General features: G+C 43.4%; 1 protein-coding gene across 1 annotated transcript in view; it reads left to right on the plus strand.

Annotated features, from left to right (window-relative positions):
* Window positions 1-239: 239 nt before the first annotated feature.
* The window catches only part of LOC137641412 (major antigen-like), a 41861-nt gene continuing 28711 nt past the window's right edge, over window positions 240-13389 (plus strand). The window contains exons 1-2 of the mRNA XM_068373944.1: window positions 240-393; window positions 5675-7720. Coding sequence (XP_068230045.1) covers window positions 307-393; window positions 5675-7720 — 2133 coding nt within the window. The 5' untranslated portion in view covers window positions 240-306. The remainder of the gene's footprint in view (window positions 394-5674; window positions 7721-13389) is intronic.

A 13389-nucleotide genomic window follows, 5' to 3' on the forward strand; every position in this document is an offset into this window, starting at 1 on the left:
TTAGAGAGTAACTTGTGTCAATGTAGTGTTTACTATAAACGTTCGAGTTTCAGTTTTTGCTTATGAAAACCGCAGTCAGCTGATTTACATAAACATTACAACGCTTTTATTAGTAAGCATAAATTATAAGAATATACAGTATATGCAAGAGTTGACGATGTCTTTGTTAATGAAGTCAATCTTTGTTTTCTCGCACGATGTACAAGAACTTAGGTGAACCTGTACGATAACCTCGATTTTGTATGTTTACGTTCAGTACAAGCAAAGAATGGACGAAGGTGAAGAGTAAACCGAATTATCTGTGAAATGAGCTGCTGTGGACCATTTTACCAAGTTGATGATCCACAACTGGTTGAAGGCACGTCAGATAGATCCGGGGAAAATGTGACATTGGTATGGAATTGATGGAAATGCTGTTGTTAATAGGAATTTTCGTTCGTGAAAACCATGGAGAGGGTAGACGAGACCCTGTGCCAACCACAATGGCAAACACTGAATAATCTATCGTAGGCTTCTGCTACGTGTTTGGGGTTACTAACTTGACCAAAATGATGTTTTCAGTTGGCCCAGGAATTAGGCTAGGTCCAATGATACTCAGTATTGATTATAGGTTGCCTGGTAATGAAAACAATCATAAACAACACTAGTCAGTCATGTCAAATGACATTGCTCTCGTGTTATTACAGATTTACTTTGATTTTTTTTTTAATTTTTAGACTAGCTTTATATCTAGAGTAGTTAACACCTAAGAGTAATTATGCATGTTCTGCAAGAGAAGTTGTTCTGTTAATTTCTAGCTAAAGACTTGATCCATATACTTTTCCTACTCAATTGCTAGTTTCGTTTCTGACCATAAATATTAAGGCAAACCCCCTAAGTGATTTCTACACACCATCTAAAAACATTAATGTGGAATTCCATTGGGAAGCTTGGGTTTATTTTGGGGGAAATACCATAAACGAGTGATATGTAGCAATATTAGTGGTCAGGTATGCATAATAAACATAATAACCAGTTGGAAAAATATGTGGTTCATGTAAGAGGCAGGAAATCAAGATATAAATACCTAAAATTTATATTACTGAATGATTTATAATTATGTGGCATCCCATCAGTGGTCATTGATGCCGATTTAAGTATGATTAATTCACAATTCATAACTTTAAGATAAACTAAAGAGCCTTTGTATAACAGCAGCTAGTTCCTCATGAGTTGATTAAAATTGGACATTAGGTCACCTAAACTTTCCCTCTAACCTAACCTAACCTACAAGCCGTGACCTTACCTACTTACCTAACGCCCCCCTGCGACCCCCCTTACACTGCTGTATTCTAAGTTAGTTGTAATAATACATACAGGTGGCCGGTGTCATACATACACCCCTAAACTATAATTCATATCACATCCCTCAAATGTTCTTTGCTATATTGTCTTCCTTCGCTTGCAAATTAAGATTGTTCAATTGCTCCTGTATTCTGACAAGCAGTACACGGATGTACTGCACTGGCTATTTATTTTACATTCAGATGCGCAACAAAAGTTATATACTGAATATAGAAGGTTTTAGTTATAATCTAGGGAGTCATTGTATATAGACAGCCAGGGCCTCCTTCGTACTACAAAATCTCTACACAAGAACATCACCTAATACAAACTTCCCTACTTAACCTAAATTCCCCATCCTAACCTATCCTATGAGTCATTTGCTTACCTACTTACCTACTGGGGAGGCTGACACCCTCTTGCGACCCCCCTTGGACTGTTGTATTCTTAGCTTACCTTCTGCTTCCCAAGCAGTTTCACTCCTAGCAAGGTAACACAATCATATTTTGTAAAGGGAATCTATTTTACAAATACAGTAGCAAATTACATTCATCCCACAATTATATAGTATTAACAGAAACAAATAGAGCTGTACTTACATTATCTTGCATTCAGAGGTGCAGGCTATGCTGCTAAAGGGCGCTCTGGAAGAAGTCCAGGATGGGTTTTTTGGTTCTTCAGCCATCTATTTTTGGTTGAGAAGTCCTCAGGGGGTTGAAAACCCATAATAGACTTCTCAGTCTTGAATGAGGTCATCCACCAAACTCAGTAGACTTTTCTCGTTTTGTTGCGCTCTGGGGATTGTGACAAATCTAGAGAAGTCCAAGCTGTCTCCTAAGCAAAGAATATATACCTGGTCATGGACATAGATATGGTAACATGTAAAGTTTAACCAGCCCAGGACAGAGTAGCCCAGTTCAAGAAAGTACAGTTACTCATCCTTTCCTCCATTAGGCACAGTTACTGGCACAATAATGGCAGTAACTACTAGATCACTTGACATCAGTTGAGAAACTTGTTCCTCGTGGTCACCTCCATCAACACACAAACTGGTAGCAAACCATAGTCTCTTCTCGGGCCCTGGTACCCATTGAGCACGAAACCAAAGTTGACCTACAATAGTGGCTAGACAAGGAGAATCTGTTTCGGGGGGTTTCTCTTAGAGCCCCCCTCCATATCTCCTCCTTTTTGCAGATGTACCAAACAGAAGGTGGGGGCTCCATCTCATGGACCATCTGGCATGAGGGTATCTGGCAAAGACGAGTTTCTTTAAATTAATGTGTGGGAGTTGAAGGCAGCTTACCTAGCACGTCAGCATTTCCAGGCCCTTCTGGTCAATTACTAGGTTGCACTGATGAACAATAATGTAACTGTAGTGGCATATGATAACAAGAAAGGTAGACTCTGTTGAATATTTGTGTTGGAGCACGAATGGATAGTCTGCAACACAATAGTCCTCTCAGCCCAATTCATTCCATGCAAGAGAAAAGACAAGGCGGATACATTGAGTCAGAAGGGTCAGATACTGTAGTTGGATCAGAATGGTCTTTAAATCCCCAAGAAGCTCCTGACTTTGTGGGGTCCACGACAATAGACATGTTTGCTACAAGCCTCAACAAAAATTTGCCAGTTTGCTGATCACCAGTGCCAGACCCGGCAGCAGCACACGACGACACGTTCCAACATCCAAGGGACGGCTTCCCTTTTGCCTTCTGCAAAGGGTGAAAAACAAGGGGTTTTCATTGAAAACACAAGTTGACTTTAGTAACTCTGAAATGGCTTCAAGCAGAATGGTTTAAAGGTCACGCATGATTGGCAGACTAGGGACAGGGATAATGCTATAGAGACTAACCATATATTGCTTACAGTACATACTCTATGATCAGCTTCCAAGCTAGGATCAGTAGGGCTAGGCAATGGCTGCTGATGACTCAGCAGGTAGATCTATAGGTTCTCCTTAGCTCACAAGGATGGTGAGGTTGCAGACCACAAGAAATGCTCAAGCTTGAGCTGGTCTCAAACCCCAGTCCAGCAGATTAAGAGTCAGGGACATTTCCAATAGGCTACCACAATCCAGCTTCCACCTACAGTGGTTCCACAATTCGGTGGAAACCCTATCCCTTCATGTGTGGAGGTTACAGTATCCATCACATCTTTCTAAGGGGAGGCTTCTCGAGAGAGGCAGCCCAAACCATGTTGCGATGCCTCAGGAAATCCTCCACCGAGTTGAATCTAGCAAAATGAGCAATCTTCTGTGGTTTGTGCCGTTGAATGTATACTTCTTTCGGAGCCTCTGTTCCAGTAGTACCATACTTTTTGGCTTACCTATGAAAGGGAAAACTCCTCTCAGTGCTAAAGGGGTATCGTTCAGCCTTGAGCTTGGTACTGAGACTGAGAGGAGTGGATATTTTCTCATCGTGAGAATTATCTGTACTTGTCTGCAGTATAGAGCACCCCTGTTCTCCACATGAAATTATGAGTTACAGACTTTGAAGAGAGTCCTTACGAACCGTTGATACAAGCCTCGGATAGGAACCTTACCCTTAAAACGGTTTTTCTACATGTCTTGGCTTAGATGAAGTGGCTAAGCAAATTACGCTTTTAGCTAAAACTCAAAATCCGTTGATATTGGATTCCAGGTTTTCATCTTTTACAATATCTTCACTTAGGGAAGTTACCAACAATGTGGACAAGTTACATTTGTGTCCTTTAAGGGCTCTAAGGCACTACCTTAAAAGAACCCAGGCTGCCAAACTCGTTACAAAACCTTTTTATAAGCACTGATGAAGTAAATAAAGCGTCGTCACATATACAATCCATTATGATGTGGCATACTATTAACAGAGCAATATGCCCTAAATCCCCCGGCTCATCAGAACAAGTTTAGGTACACACCTATGAGATCAGAGGAGTTGATGGTACTCTTACCTTCAAGAAAAATCTCGTTTGCTCATGTTTTAGATGGTGAAATATGGAAGCATCAGACTGCCTTTACTGCACATCATTTGCAAGAATGCACTCACAGACCTTTAGATAGGTTCTCATTCGGACCTGTAATTGCTGCTCAGTAAGTCGTGCAGTGATCCTAGCTCCTTTACAGGACCAAAAGTATTGTGTCTAATAGGGCTTATACAGTACCTGTTGGAATCCTATGTAGTTAGACGGACCTATGTACAGGTAAGCCTCTTGTTTAGTTAGGAGCATTTCTAATGTTAAATAGAAGAGTTTATTCCACCATTCTCCTCACAAGGGGAAGGATGATTACCATACAGTATGTTCAAATTTATCAATGCTTAACTTGACAGACTAACCAGTCTAAGGTAAAGAGGCTTTCTTCTTCAACATACTGTTCAGTACTTGGTTGCCTGGGCCGTGAACCTGACGGTACTTTTGACTGGTTCACAAGGTGTCTAGGGTGCTATTCTGTGCACCTTATCAGGTCCGAGGTCAGTAATATCGGGATTTTATCCAGCCACTTTTGTAATAGGGACTTCCTCCCACCTAAGGATGGGTCTCCTATTTTAAGACAAAGAACGACACCTCGTAGTAACGGGGGATGTTGAGGAGGGAGAAGTCTAATTGGTAAGGGACCTTTTGGTAGTGGTTTCACATGCCCCAGTTTTTATACCGATACCCTATAAGGGTGAGCGAGCTGGGTATATTCCTGGCATTCCATACAACTTTTTTCTCTGGTATATTTAGCAGTATTTATACCTTAGAAATGGTGCTATAAGGAGCATTTCACTGGGCGACACAGGTCCCTCGTCCAGAAATAGATTTTTCTTTCATCAAAATCCCTTTATTTCAACTGTTGTATACAAATCTTAGTCTGTTGACTCAACTTCCCACCATCACTGGCCCCAAAAGTTCCAGATGCAATCAAAGTAACTGTTTAGTGTACTGTACTGGCAAGGTGGCAACGGCTTCCACGCCACCAGCCAGTAATTACCGGCTATTGCTGACAACTTGTTATAAGTTTTAATTACTGAGTTCCAGCTGTGCCTGAATTAGTCTCCTATTTAAGAATTCTGTTTTGTATCGTTAGGAGAAATAAAAATTACGTACAGTACTTTGAAAGTTTTTGATACTTAAAATATATCAGATATTTTTTTTTTGAAAAGTAGCCTCATTAAAGACATCATAAAATGAAAACATTAGATATGTCCAGTTCTACTCACCATTTTTATATAATTTGTGAAGATATTAGTGAATAATTTTCCTTGTGCTTAAAATTAGAAGTCATATGGTGGACTTGCCTTTGATTAAGTGAAAACTGTAGTGTTTAGTGATGTGTTGTGTTATTTAACTTTTGCTAATAACCTGATTTTATCTTTCTATCTTTTCATTTCAGAGTTACAATAGTGGATCTGAAGGAAATGTAGAAAAGGCACTGGATGCCATGCAGAATGCCATTCTTGGGACAGAGACTGATTACATATCAGATGAACTTATCAGGAACCTCGAAGGGGGCAGTAACACTTTTCAAGAACATGATGACTCTCTTGAAAGAAGCATACATCCTCAAGAACAATATTTAGTGAGAACTAGTGTCAAAGAGGGTACGGAAAAAACTGATGATTTTGAAGAGGGGGATCAGAACCCCTTGCTTAGTGAAGCAGAAACTGATTGTCTTGGAGAGAGAGACAAACTTGAACAAAATTATTCCGCTTGTGCCCTTCCAAATGAAAACCAAGTTTCCGTCAGTATGAATAATGAAGTTGGTAATATGAATATACAGCTAGCTTCTTATATAGACTCTTGCACTTATTCAAGAAACTGGGATAATAGTTCAGAGGAGAAAGACAGTTTGAGAAATGATGAGAGTACCAACGCAATTTTTGAAACCGCAGAGATGTGTAACGAAGGTGTGGGAATCATTATAGGAGAAGGGACGTTATCTAGCACTGATGGAAGCGATTCCCTCGGAGAAGGGGGCAACATTTCATCGCCAAGTAATGATCCACTATTTTTGAGCTCTAGTGATGAGACTCAAACGAACCAGTGTTTTGAGAATGTTGATTCAGATGAGGTTGAGAAGGAAGAACCTGACCCAAAATTGCAGATAGGCCAACTTGCATTGGAGTCATTAGATAGGAAATCTGTGAAAGATAACAAATCTGTGGAAGATAACCAACAAGAGGAGCCTCCTCGTTTGATTGAGAGGGAAAAGGAAGCTGAAGATCTTCAAGATGAGAAAGATGATGAGAATATTGAGAATGAACTGAAAAACAATTTATACGTTGAGGAAAACTCTAGTGAGAGTAAAGAATGTGAAATCCAGTCGAGTTTGGTCTTGGAAGAAAAGATAGATGATAAGAGAAATGAAGACCCTTTGAGAGGAGAGGATCCATTAAATGAATCGGCTCAGGATAAAATAGAATCTGGTAAAGAAGAGGTTTGCAAGAAGGTAAATAATGGTGGAGAAGAATTACATAAAAAGGATTTGTCTCAAGAGGAAATATCAGATGAAAGTGACACTAATGACGAAGGAAGCGGTAGTAAATTTTCTGAAAAGGAGCAGATCCAGGAACGACATGTCCCTGAACTGGAGAGGGAGGGGGAATGCCCCTCCAGAGAGGATTTCCAGGCAGCTGGAAGTACAGCTGTACTTGAAAGAGAAAGGGTAGGCTTAGAAGATACAGTTGAGCATAGTGGAGTAAAAACATGCCAGGCAGTTCAAGAAAGAGGCGACAACTGTGAAAAACAGAATGTTGCGTTATTGGATGGTACTGAGGCCAGTGCACTGATCACAGGTTTAGATCTAGGTGCTACAGAGGACAAGTTAAATGGTACACTTGATGAGTGTGTCAAAGGAAAGGATCACATACCTAACGAAAAGGATATGAATAAAGAGACAACTTTGGATTTGCAGGGTAGTTCATCAGGTGAAGTAGGAGAAGGAGTTGAAGTTCAAAGGACACTTGAGATATCCACTAAAGGTGACATAGTTAACAGTGTCTCAGGAATAAATGAGAAATTGACAAGTGATTCTTTGTCAAGCTATGGAGTTGGTAAATGCCCTAATGTTGAAGAAACTGTGAAAATCTCTGAACAGAATTATCAGCAAGAAAGTACTGTAGCGTTGGAAAATTCGGAGTTAACTATGGATACTGCAGAGGGACATGAACTTTTAGCCAAGGATGGTATGGAAAACCATGTTTTGTCGGGTGTTAATAAGTCTCTGACAGCTTTTAATGATAATGCAAAACTTCTTGCACAAGAACTGAGCTTTACTCACGACCCAATTATTGTGCGCTCGACCAGAAAGTCCCTAACGAAGGAGGAAGTTCAGTTTGTAAAAATGGGACAAATAATGGCCTGCTCAGTTGAAATAGAAAAGATGAAGCCTGAGCTTATCAAAGCCTATACGTTTGGAAGAATCAAGATACGTGGTAGTGTAAGTAATATTCTTTGCTTTATGTTTGATGTTTTCGTAGGTTTAGAGAATCGGCAACCCCCAGATTGCTCACTTCAATTTTGTTTCCCTTTACAGCCAGTCTTTGAAGTTCTCTCTGCCTCCAATTTTCTTGATTCATGCAATCTTTAGGCCTTCAGGAAGTACAATAACTATTGCTTTTATCATTGTGAACCCTCTTTCCCTACAGTTTTCCTTGTTTTCAGATGACATTTGAGGCCTCATGTTTTGCATTAAATGAAACCTCTCATATTTTAGACTTTCTTAAGGTAGACGCGTCATTGAATCGTTCCTGTCTGTAAGTAAGGTGTTGTGGTCCTTATGGATGGTTTACACGGGGATAGTTCACTGGGGCCAGTATCTAGCGGAAAGTAAACTTTCCAGGATAATAATCCTTTGCACGGGGATGATTTGCTGACGCCAGTAAATTGTTCCCTTGTAAATGGGCCTTTAAGTGAACTATTGGATCATTCTATTGAGCTTTTCATTTTTGTGTTTCGTTATGAAAACCTTCCTCTGACACAGAGTCCTCCTCTAGTTTTATCGTTTCCTTGATTGTGATGGGATAATTATACTTGTCGACACCATGTGATTACAGTTACAGTACAGCGTTTCTGGTACTAGTAAAATAAGTATTAATTGTATTCTTTGAAGTGAGGACGAAGTAAAGATGAAAGTTTTGGAGTGGGATGAAGATGCATTCTGATTCTGTGAAATGATATAGGTTTTAAAACATCTAATGGAGTTGGTTGTGCAGTTTTCCATTGTAATTTCTCTTATGTCAGTAGATTGCATATTTTTATTATTACTGGAAAAGCAGGATGCTATAACCTTAAGGGCTCCAACAGAAAAAAAAATAGCCTAGTGAGGAAATGAAGCAAGGAAATAGATATACTACAGTACAAGAGAAGTAATGAATAATAGACTTTCATATATAAACTATAGAAGCTTAAAAACACAAGTGAAATAAGATAGAATAGTGTGCCTGAGAGTATCCTCAAGCAAGGAAACTTTACCTCAAGACTGGAAGACCATAGTACAGAGGCTATGGAACTCCCCAAGACTAGAAAACTGTTTCTATTTTTACAGCAGAGTTAACTGTCGCAGGCAAATCATACTGTACTGTACATTCAGATACCTTTAATGCCTTAATAGTCATTATATAACGTACCTTTTCAATATTAAACTTACCCGATAATCATGTAGCTGTCAACTCCGTTGCCCGACAGAATTCTACGGAAGGGATACGCCAGCGATCACTATACTAGAAGGGGGTGTACTCACCAGCGCCACCTGTGGCCAGGTACTGCAGTACTTCTTGTTGACACCACCTCAATTTTTCCTCTGTCGTGCTTCCGGCAAGACGTTCATGGATACGCTTATAATTTTGGAGTCTTGTTCACGGTTTTTGGTGAAGTATTGCTCTAAGATTTCAGCTTTCGCTATACTGGAAACCTTTCTATTAGCTTAGATAGCTTTTATATTGATTTGATTAATGGTTAACGATCTTTTGCTTTATTTGGAATCCCCCTTGACTAGCTCTTTGATTCAAGATGTCCGACCTTTCTCAAGCCCCTCCCCATAGACGATGTAGGACTTGTAATAGGCGTATTCCGAAGGCCTCGGTTGATCCTCACACCGCTTGTTCCGACTGTAGGGAAAGATCCTGTCAGTTGGAAGATCGATGTGAGGAATGCGCCGGACTTTCGGAACTTGAGTTTGTTCGATTCCTTAAATATACCACTAAGTTAGAGAGAGAGAGAGTTAGGAGGAGTTCTGCTCGCTCTTCGCTTTATTCCTCACCTCATGATCCTCAACCTTTTCCTCCCCCTGTAGTGGCTACCCCCGAACCTACTATTTGTGCTCAGCCTGATATGTCCGATGTTTTGCGTGCCATTCAGGCTTTAGGTGACAAAGTGGAATCGGTAGTGAGTGACCACAAGTTCCTCTTGGCGGACGTCAAGGAACTTGAGGTCAAAAGTGCAGTGGGAAGTGGTAGTGCCAGTGCTGTGCCGAGTGCTAGTGTCAGTGCGGTGCCGAGTGCTAGTGTCAGTGTCAGTGTTGTGCGTGAGGGTACTTCTGTGCGTGCCAGTCGTCCTCCCAGTCCGGGACCTCTTGCAAGCTCCCAAGCCCAGGGGAGAAGCAATGTCGAAGGGCAAAAGGGTTCGGCAGGCCTTGATCGGCGCACAGAAGTATCCTCGGTGGTTGCGGGCGTGTCTTACAGAGACCGTCACTCCCACCCGCAGACGATTGAGCCCTTATTTTCCTCGTCTGCAGAAGAAATTTCGGGGAGAAAACGCTGGACTCAGGTCTCAAGACCTCTTAAACGTAAAGTCCAGACCTCACGAGTTCAACAACCCGGATGCAGTCATTGGGTTAGCTCTGACTCTCCGCAGTCATCAGGTGACTGCACACCTCCTAAGAGAGGTAAGGCGATGCCTCAACAGACCTCATCTTCTGTTAAGGCTTTGCCTCAACAGACCTTATCGTCTGTTGATCCCAAGATGACTTTGCTGCAGTCCATGCAGTCGCAGCTTGCGGTCTTAATGCGTGAGTTTCAGGCAGAGAAGGTTACACCTCCTCCTGCGAGCGCTCCTCCTCACCGCAGTCCAGTCTGCCAGACGTACGAAGTTGAGGTTCCTCAAGCTACCTCCATGCGTGAGCTACCGCGTTGGGAGTTGCCAGTTACCAGCGTTGTGCAGCAACCTCCACCTTCCTTAAGGCAACCTCAACAATGGGAACAGGAGTCTTATGCCTTACATCCTCCTCTTCCTTTGAGGCAAGAGTTTCTTGCAGTTAGACCATCTTCGAGGCAACAACCTCTTGAGGTACGACAACCTCTACCATCCTTGAGGCAGCCACCTCAGCTCTCGCAGCTGCTACCTCAACTTTCCTCAAGGCGAGAGCCTCAACTCTTGAGGCTAGCACCTCAAGAACCGCAACTCGTGAGACAGGAACTGCGTTCTGCGCAGCCGCTACCTCAACTCTCGCAGCTCACACCTCAAGAACCTCAACTCGTGAGACAGGAACCTGCTACTGCGCATCCACCTCAACCCTTGAAGCAAGCGCAACTCTTGAGACAGGAAACTCATGCTAGGAGTCAGCCACCTCAACGCATGCACCTACCTTCTTCTACTCTACTTGACCAGTCTTTGCAGCCTGAACCTCAGGTTTTAATACAGTCGCCTCTCTCCACACTTGCTCCTCAAACCGCCGCAGAACCTCCTTCATCCCAACCTCTTGACTTTGTCGTTACCAGCCCTCATCCTCTTCAACAGAGACTTGAGGATGAAACCGCAAGTGTTTATGCACCCGCTTGTCAGGATTCTGCTGTTCAGCACACCGCTGTAACTTTACCTCTCGCTTCGCACCACTCAGGTGATGAGGTTTCTGAGGAGGAAGCTGCGCACCTTGATGATCCCTCTTCGGACGTGGAGGAACCCAAGTCTTCTCCTCCCTCCATTGACTTTCGCAAGGTCCTGGCTCTTTTCAGAGAGGTTTACCCGGATCATTTTGTTTCTGCTACCCCTCGCTCTCCTCCATCTGAGTTTTCGCTAGGCATGCAACCTGTTAAGTCGGCCTATACTAAGCTCGTCTTTGCTAGATCCTCTAAGAGAGCTTTAAGAATGTTAGGGGATTGGTTGCAGTCCAAACAGCAACTAGGGAAGACTTCTTTTATGTTCCCTCCTACTAAGCTGACTTCTAAGGCGGGCGTATGGTATGCCACAGGAGAGGAACCAGGCTTGGGAATCCCTGCCTCTGCCCAGGCTGACTTCTCAAGTTTGGTCGACTCTCCACGTAGATCGGCTATGAGGCGCTCTAAGGTCTGCTGGACCTTTTCCGACTTAGACCACTTCTTAAAGGGTATATTTCGTGCCTTTGAGATTTTCAATTTTCTCGACTGGTGCCTGGGGGCCTTGAGCAAGAAGACTGCCCCTGCTGACAAGGACTCAGCCATGCTTATAATGTCCTGTATGGATAAAGTAATTCGGGATGGGTCCGGCGAACTTGCCTCAATGTTTGTTTCAGGAGTACTCAAGAAAAGGGAACAACTTTGCACTTTTCTTTCTACTGGCATCACCTCTTGTCAAAGGTCTCAGCTACTTTTTGCTCCGCTTTCTAAGTTCCTGTTCCCCGAAGAGCTTATCAAGGATTTGTCTGCGGCCCTTATTCAGAAGGACACTCATGACCTTGTGGCCTCTTCAGCTCGTAAGGCTAAGGTTGCTCCTTCAGTTCCCAGAACTTACCGCACCCCAGTGGCCGATACTCCTGCTACAAGATTTATTCCGCCCTTTCGTGGCAGAGCCCCCAGCCGAGGAAGTACCCGTCCAGACTCTTCCAGGGGCAGGTCTAAGAAAGGTCCCAAGACTTCAAAAGGCAAACACTGACTCTCCTCCTCTCCAGACAGCAGTAGGAGCCAGACTCAAGACCTTCTGGCAAGCTTGGGAAAGAAGAGGTGCAGACGCCCAGTCTGTCAAGTGGCTAAGGGAGGGTTACAGGATACCATTCTGCCGCAATCCCCCTCTGACCACTTCTCCCATCAACCTCTCTCCCAACTACAAGGAAAAGGACAAGAGGCTAGCGTTACACCAGGAGGTGTCGCTCCTGTTACAGAAGAAGGCAGTGGTGATAGTCCGGGACCATCAATCCCCGGGCTTCTACAACCGTCTCTTTCTGGTGGCCAAGAAGACAGGAGGTTGGAGACCGGTGCTGGACGTCAGCGCGCTCAATGCTTATGTCACCAAGCAGACGTTCACTATGGAGACGACGAAGTCGGTCCTAGCAGCGGTCAGGCAGGAGGACTGGATGGTCTCGTTGGATCTGAAAGACGCTTACTTTCACGTTCCTATTCATCCAGACTCCCAACCTTTCCTGAGATTCGTTTTTGGAAAGGTTGTGTACCAATTCCAAGCCCTGTGTTTTGGCCTAAGCACAGCTCCTATGGTGTTTACGCATCTGATGAGGAATATTGCAAAATTCCTCCACTTATCGGACATCAGAGCCTCCCTTTATTTAGACGACTGGCTGTTAAGAGCCCCCACAAGTCGTCGCTGTCTGGAGAGTCTCAACTGGACTTTGGACTTGATCAAGGAACTGGGTCTATTGGTCAACTTAGAAAAGTCCCAGCTCATTCCCTCTCAATCCATCGTTTACCTGGGAATGGAGATTCGGAGTCAGGCTTTTCGGGCTTTTCCATCGGCCCCAAGGATAAGCCAAGCCCTAGAATGCATCCTGAGCATGCTGAAGAGGAACAGTTGCTCGGTGAGACAGTGGATGAGTCTAACAGGGACCCTGTCATCGTTAGCCCTGTTCGTCGAGTTAGGGAGACTCCACCTCCGCCCTCTCCAATTCCATCTAGCAGCTCACTGGGACAAGGATTTGACGCTCGAAGCAGTCTCTATTCCTGTCACCAAAGAGATGAAGACTACTCTCTTGTGGTGGAAGACCAACATCCTTCTCAAGGAGGGTCTATCGTTAGCGATTCAGACCCCCAATCTTCATCTCTTTTCGGACGCATCAGACTCGGGCTGGGGCGCGACCTTGAACGGACAGGAATGCTCGGGAACATGGAACAAGGAACAGGAAACGCTCCACATCAACTGCAAGGAGCTGCTGGCAGTTCATCTGGCCTTAATGAACTTCAAGTCCCT

The sequence above is a fragment of the Palaemon carinicauda genome, chromosome 5, assembly GCF_036898095.1.
Source record: "Palaemon carinicauda isolate YSFRI2023 chromosome 5, ASM3689809v2, whole genome shotgun sequence".
In the NCBI taxonomy this organism is placed as follows: domain Eukaryota; kingdom Metazoa; phylum Arthropoda; class Malacostraca; order Decapoda; family Palaemonidae; genus Palaemon; species Palaemon carinicauda.